This window comes from Tinamus guttatus, unplaced genomic scaffold (genome assembly GCF_059628265.1).
Source record: "Tinamus guttatus ecotype Peru unplaced genomic scaffold, ASM5962826v1 Tinamus_guttatus_pri_ptg000450l, whole genome shotgun sequence".
Classification (NCBI taxonomy): domain Eukaryota; kingdom Metazoa; phylum Chordata; class Aves; order Tinamiformes; family Tinamidae; genus Tinamus; species Tinamus guttatus.
The window spans coordinates 205,011-211,658 of record NW_028288984.1 but is presented as its reverse complement, the minus strand read 5'-3'; the positions used below and the strand labels follow the sequence as shown (position 1 = coordinate 211,658).

Genomic DNA, 6,648 nt, shown 5'->3' with positions numbered 1-6,648 from the left:
ATTATATGGATTTTGCATTCAGTCTTTTTGTCAAAAACTACATAGCACATCAAAAGTTAATAACACTGGGGAGTTCAGTGATTAATACAAAAACAAATGGTATATTACAATTTTTCTTTTGTTCTTCATTCACAATGATGAAACTGCTAGGATTTAACCTTTAAGGGTTAAAGAGTTTAATCAATGTCAATGTCTGATCTTCTGAAGGCGATAAAGAACAGTCTGTCTAGCGATACCCAACAGAACATCACTTTGTCAAGCCACAAAGCACCCAAAAGCTTGTCAAGTAAGTTACCAGAAACCTCTTTGTGGTTAGAACTCAGCTCCTTCCTGCTTGACCTATTATTTGATATTTGACCACTTGGTTGCAAGACACTTGCTCTTTCCAGCTGAAATGTCACTGGGGCATCTTGTCAGCTCCCCGACATCTCGGCCTGACATACAATTTTACTTTTGTGTGCTACAAGGCAGAAAATGCAGGGCAATGGCCTTGCTTTAAATTCTGTCAGCATCAAAGATGGGCGTCACTCTTGGGTCCTACCAACAACAACAAAAAAGGAGTCTATTTGAAGGTCAAAACAGCCATTACTTTAAAGTCTTTCAGCTTAAACTAAATACATTACCTGCAACACTGGTTTGGGAACTGTCCTTATAAAGTACATAAACATATAATCAGAAACTCTCCCTGCACAATTGTTCTTTCTTATGAAATGCAGACTTGATAAAAGGGTGAGTTTTCAACGCCTGCAGGGACCAGATTCAGCAGTTAACTTAAGTTGTTCAAATAGGCAAGTGGTATCATGTAGCTTTACAAGGAGCAACCTGACCTTCTCACATTGACCAGCAGTGACATTATTGTGCAGGAAGAGAAGCAGTCACATCATTTCTGTTTTGCACAACCTGCTTAAAGTTTGCAACTAAATGCTTGTCTTCAGTTGAGCTGACAAGAGAAAAGAGGGGGCTCAGTGAACCATGGCAGGGCTGCCATGAAATGACAGGAATCATTGGCATACATTTCAAATAGCTCTCTCAATCCTATTAAAGTATTGCAGTCCTGCTTTAAAATAGACAAGTATGAAACAACTTTGATAGATAGAGACTAAAATGGCTTATTGATTTTTTTTTTTTAAGTCTGAGGAAAATTACCCAAAATGTGTCATTCTTTAGCATTTAAAAATATATTACATAAAAAATGAGCAACTGCAATAAATAAAACTTAAGAAAATAACTGTTTCAGTATGCAGGGAATGAGAAGCATAGAAATGTGAACGTATGAACTCACATTTTCATAAAAATGCAAAATTAATGTAAAAAATGCATATGCTGAACTACAACTCAAAGGTAGCAATAAAATTGCACTTTAATTGCATCATTTTACATTAATACAATTTTTTCCTTTGAAAAGATTATTGATAAAAAGAATCTTAAAATCCATTTTCCATTGTTCTTTTGGGACTGGATGTGACATTCAGACTGTAGGAATAGCCTGAAGATTGTGAATTGGCTCTATTGTGTATAAAACTGCAGGATGTGTCAGGTTCAGCTTGCAATGGCAAAAAATCTGGGATACAACTCTGGTCCAGCTGAATTCCTAGCTTGATGCCATGGTGATATTTGAACTGTCTCTTGATTCCTGGAGAAACATAAAATAATATATATATTTTTAAAAAAGAAACAAGCAAGAAAAATAATTTCATTATACCTTATACATGTGTATGTATATAGACACATTTGCAAGCACTTGCTTCTTTTCTCAAATATTTATTTAAAGTGCGTGACACTCAAAATCTGTATTAACCTTTGATAAGCAGCAGAAAAGGATACAAACTTGTGAACTCTGCATTAGTAAGTGCATTATACTACGTTATCTGCAATGTTTCAAATATTTACAGAAAACTTCTTACCCTCCTCATCATGACTTTTAGGATGCCTTTTTAACCAAGTGAACAAACTTATTCTACCAATTTCACATCACTGTTGTTAGAAGCATATGCCATGCGCCCACCATGAAGGGTATTATTTAAAAAAAAATACCTTTACTTAAGTGTTTAGTACTCTTTTCAACATTGTTCTGTTAGAATGTGGTAAGAGAATATGCACTGAGTGTACATGATTTGGGAGCATGATTCGCATTTCCACAAGTCTAGACATTCGGTCAGTTACAAAGGTTAGACCAGTTAAAATCCATCATTAAAGAACGAGCACACTACCAAAACATTCTGCATCCTACCTTTAAAGATTATACAAAACAGCAGTATATCATCAACAATAATTGTCTAAAATGCTAACTAGAGACATTCTGCATTGCCTCAAATATCCACTTAAAAAAAAAAAAAAAGGATATCCTATTGCTCTTTTGTCCTTTATTGGGATATTTTAATCAATGCATTAGATGGCTGAGTAAATTACAATGAATTCGACGAGTTATTTCTTTATCTCTTCAGGTCATAAACTTGCGAAAATTTCACATGCAAAACATAAAGATGAGAAAGATAAATATTAAGATACTGAAACACTGTTACTGTATATTTGACTTTTTAAACACTCCTTTGCATTTCAAGAAGAGCATATGTGCATGCATACACAGGCAGATATGAACACACAGACAGACTAAAATACAGACTTGCATACAGCCGAAAAGGAGACTCTGTGTGTGTATATATTCATATGTATTTCATACACATATTTCAACAAATCTAAACATTCAATCAAAGTATAAGCAGATATTCATGTGAGATTCTCCTTTCCTCCATTACTATTGCCAGAGAAAAATCAATGGTTTCCTCTAACACCTACTTCAACAGTTTCCTTTGATGTGGACTTGTCTGATTTCCTGATACACCATGAGCTATTTTGTACCTACTCGAAGTGGACGGGTTGTGCTAGACTTCCTGAAAACAAGGAGAACCCATTTGGCAGGAGATTTAGATGACTGTTGCAGGGAGATATTTAAAAGGATATAGTGTCCTGAGTTTGCTGAACTCTGGTGGTTACAAGGATGAGATACTAAGAGCAGTGGCAGATACTGACCTGGAACACTACAGCATTTCAGTGCTCAGCTCTGCATGGAATGGTTAACTACCAAAAGCATAGGAAAGCCTTGCTGCATTTATATCTGCTCATTTGAAATGAGATCTCAATAACGATATCCACCTACTATACCCATTAACCGTTTGTTGTTTACATGATTTAATTATCTGACCACATAACCAAAATTCTATCTAAAATAAGTTATTAATATGAAAATATGACAATACTGAAATATACAAGTAATTTGTGTAATTCTAAATGACTTTTCTGTGTGTAAGTAAATGAGATCACTAAGACATAAGCTATAAACTGGTTTCACTTCAACAAATATTGAAGACTAATCTACCCATATTGGCTTGCATTGCTTGCATTGTCTCAATTAAGTGGAGTATCACAATGATTAAGAATCACCTGCTACAGCTGCACTCTTGCACTACACTTTTTCCAGCCATAGTGATTTTTTTTAAGAATATGTCATCAAGAACCTAAGTAAGGAGATAAAAAAAAAAACAGATATCCTTTGAGACTTAAAAAAATAAAGTATGAAACTTAATGAGTGGCAGCAAGTCAATAGACTATGTTACAGTAAAAGCTTCGCTATAGAGGGAAAAAGCTCAGTTTTAGTTGCCAGGATTCTATGCTGTACTTCATACCAAGAACAGTATACTATTTATTGAACAGAAGGGAAAAGGATCTTACAGCATGTAAAAATACTCTGGTTGTTATTGATAAGAGCTATTTTGTTCCCATACTATTATGCACATTTGTGATGAATAAGAAAATATTCTATCGGTCAACAAGAAAAAAAAAAGAAAAAACAAAGTACTTGAAACTGTTAAAATACACATTGGCTGAACACGGGAATACAGAAATTGAAAAGGCAGTTATAATTTCCACAATAACCCCCTTTCAATATTATTTATTGAGATACATTTCTAAAACAGGCATTAAGCTGACAAATTCAAATGCCTATGCCAGAGCTACGATGATAATACATCATGTAAATATGCATTTAGGTAATTTTTCAAAGAGGAATTATGTATCTTAAATAAGGGCCCTGTTCAGGTAAATCGTGAATGTAGCACTTATTCACTCAATAAGTTGTAAATGATTTTGTCTAAACTGTTACACCTGAAGTGATACACATGAGGAAAATAGATATTTAGGACACAGTACCTCTAGCCAAAATAGGCTCTCAAAATATTTATGAGACACAGTGATTGGTCATGTTTCGTGGTCATTTTTCAACTTTATAAAACATGTCTTCCCAAACTCCAAAATACTAAAGGTTAGTCTAGATTATGAAATAATCGCTCTCTGAACTGGATTTAACTTAAGCCATTTTTTAGTAATAGACCTGGAAAAAGGTTTCTAAAACAATTACACTCTGCTGTTATTCTTTAGCAACCAGTGATCACGTTTAGGAAGCAGCTTACAGATTGTCTCATGAAATAAAGTTGTTTTACCAAAGTTAAAAATGATTTGTAATGTGCTGCTTTACTGTGCACGATATTGTGAGGGAATATTATAATGCAGTCGCATACTATACCCATATGTACGTTTTTACTGAAACGTCAGTCTCTTTAAAAACATTGTGCTGTGATCAAAGGCCTTCACCTTTATATAGCAATACTTACAGAATAAAATGCAGAGTCTGACATGTGGAATTAGAAAACTACATGCGTTTTGATAGTGGTGCAAGAAGGCAAGCACAATACACTAAAAGATGTATACTGTTTATCCTCAATTGCAGCAGTACAAAATCTATAACCAGAGCTGAAACCACAAATCAGACACCATGGTTTCAGCCTCCAAGGTCTATCCAAGGAAAATTTTACTGAATAATAATGTTTGTTATAGTAATGCTCTGCAACTTCCCCATTTTCCTCTATTATGTATATGTTACTACACCTCCTTCCAATTTGGCGACTTCCTACCATTAATTTTGGTCACTTTAAAGTGCTTTCAAGTATTCACTTTCAGAACACCATTACTCACAGTTCCCTCCCACTTTCTTAACACTCGCACTTATAATACGTAATATTATTTTTTAAAAAAAATAAAAACTGGTAAGGCTCTTTTTGAGTTAAGATTTCTAAGCTGTGAATGACAAGCTTGCATTTTGATCAGGGTAAGAAAATAAACCACAGAGTCAGAACAGGTGATGACTGCGGAAAGGAACGGAACACAAGGGCAGAAAGAATACTGAAATTACAATAAATATAATGAAGAATCAATTATGAGCAGGTCAAACGAAGCGGCTACTAATGAGCTCAGTGTTGTACACTGATCTATCTGTTGTAGGCTCATCAAATGAGCAGGCCACAGGATATCTGATAGCGTGTGAGGATGCTTGTCAGCAAACAGACAGAGGAGCAGAACTCCAGTGTTTTCTTTTGAATGCCAGTATCCCCTAAAACCTCTGAAGAACCTGTAGCCCAGTCACCCAAGGGTAGGAAAAAGAGACCAATGTGGGAGAGTGAGGGAGAATCCGTATAATTCTCCATAACTGATTTCCACTGTTTCCTTCTCATCTCTTTCCCTGGACCATATACTTGCAGTAACACTAGTAAACTGCAAACCAAATGGTCAGTCATGCTCTCTTCAGCTTCCCCCAGCAGCCCTCACTGTGGGCTTGTTTTTAATAGCCATTTTGCAGCACTACTGCGGAAAACCTTCTACTTCCCCACAAAAAGAAGCAAAGTTCCAGACTGCTCAGAACCTGCTGCTTAGACTTCCCTTTCCAACTCCGAGTTGCCTTCTCTTTTCAGTGGCAACTACCAGGATGCTGCTTAATCTCTTTTGCTGGAAGTAGGTCAAAAGCCATTTCTCACTCTCTGTCAGATGAAACAGCAGATTGATGAAAATGCTAAGAATTTGTGCTTTGACTGTGGAATGGTGCTGCTCAGTGTCATTTTAAGATGGTTGGCAAATTTCGCCAAAGCAAAAATATATGCGAGTCAGAAAAAGGAGAGTTTGTTTCCCATGTCAATGATTCTGCAGATCTTTATGCTGTGGCAATAGGACTAAACAGGTGCTCAGACACAAGCACCAAGTAGTAACACCGTAATATTTAGGATAAAATTTATTTCTCAGTTCTCCTGCCTGGATTCCACAAACCCTTGCTATCACCAAGTAATTCTGTGCTTTGCCCTCTCACTACACATTAAGCTACAAAGGCAGGTAGGCACCACAATTTCTTCTTTGGATGCTGCTAGCCAACACACTAGCCACACACAAACAACACTAACAGCTTTTTCTTTTCTTTTTCTTTTTTTTTTTCTTTTTCTCCATTACCAAAGAATTCCCTTTTCCATGTTCAGGAACTGTATTTACAAAAGAATTCTGAAATATCTGTACATTATAATTTCTTCCCTGCTTTTGTAGTGCTTAAGCATTTAAAGTGTTCAGGAGAATCTTTCTCTAGAGATTTCAATTAAAACAAGTAAGAGAAAAAAATTATAATGCTGTGTTTGTTTTTCCAAAAGAAATTCCTACTTTATTCAAACCTGGGCTGTTTCAAGCTTGGTATGTTTGAAGAACACATAAAATTAGATGAATTATCACAGATGAACGCCTTATATTCAATATTTTCTTGACTGTATGAATGAGAATTTG

The 6,648-nt window shown here is 35.5% G+C and overlaps 1 protein-coding gene across 1 annotated transcript in view; it reads right to left on the bottom strand.

Moving 5' to 3' along the window:
* Positions 1–1,342: 1,342 nt before the first annotated feature.
* Positions 1,343–6,648, bottom strand: part of CCDC171 (coiled-coil domain containing 171) — a 137,074-nt gene continuing 131,768 nt past the window's right edge. Inside the window, exon 24 of the mRNA XM_088532023.1 lies at positions 1,343–1,633. Coding sequence (XP_088388149.1) covers positions 1,592–1,633 — 42 coding nt within the window. The 3' untranslated portion in view covers positions 1,343–1,591. The remainder of the gene's footprint in view (positions 1,634–6,648) is intronic.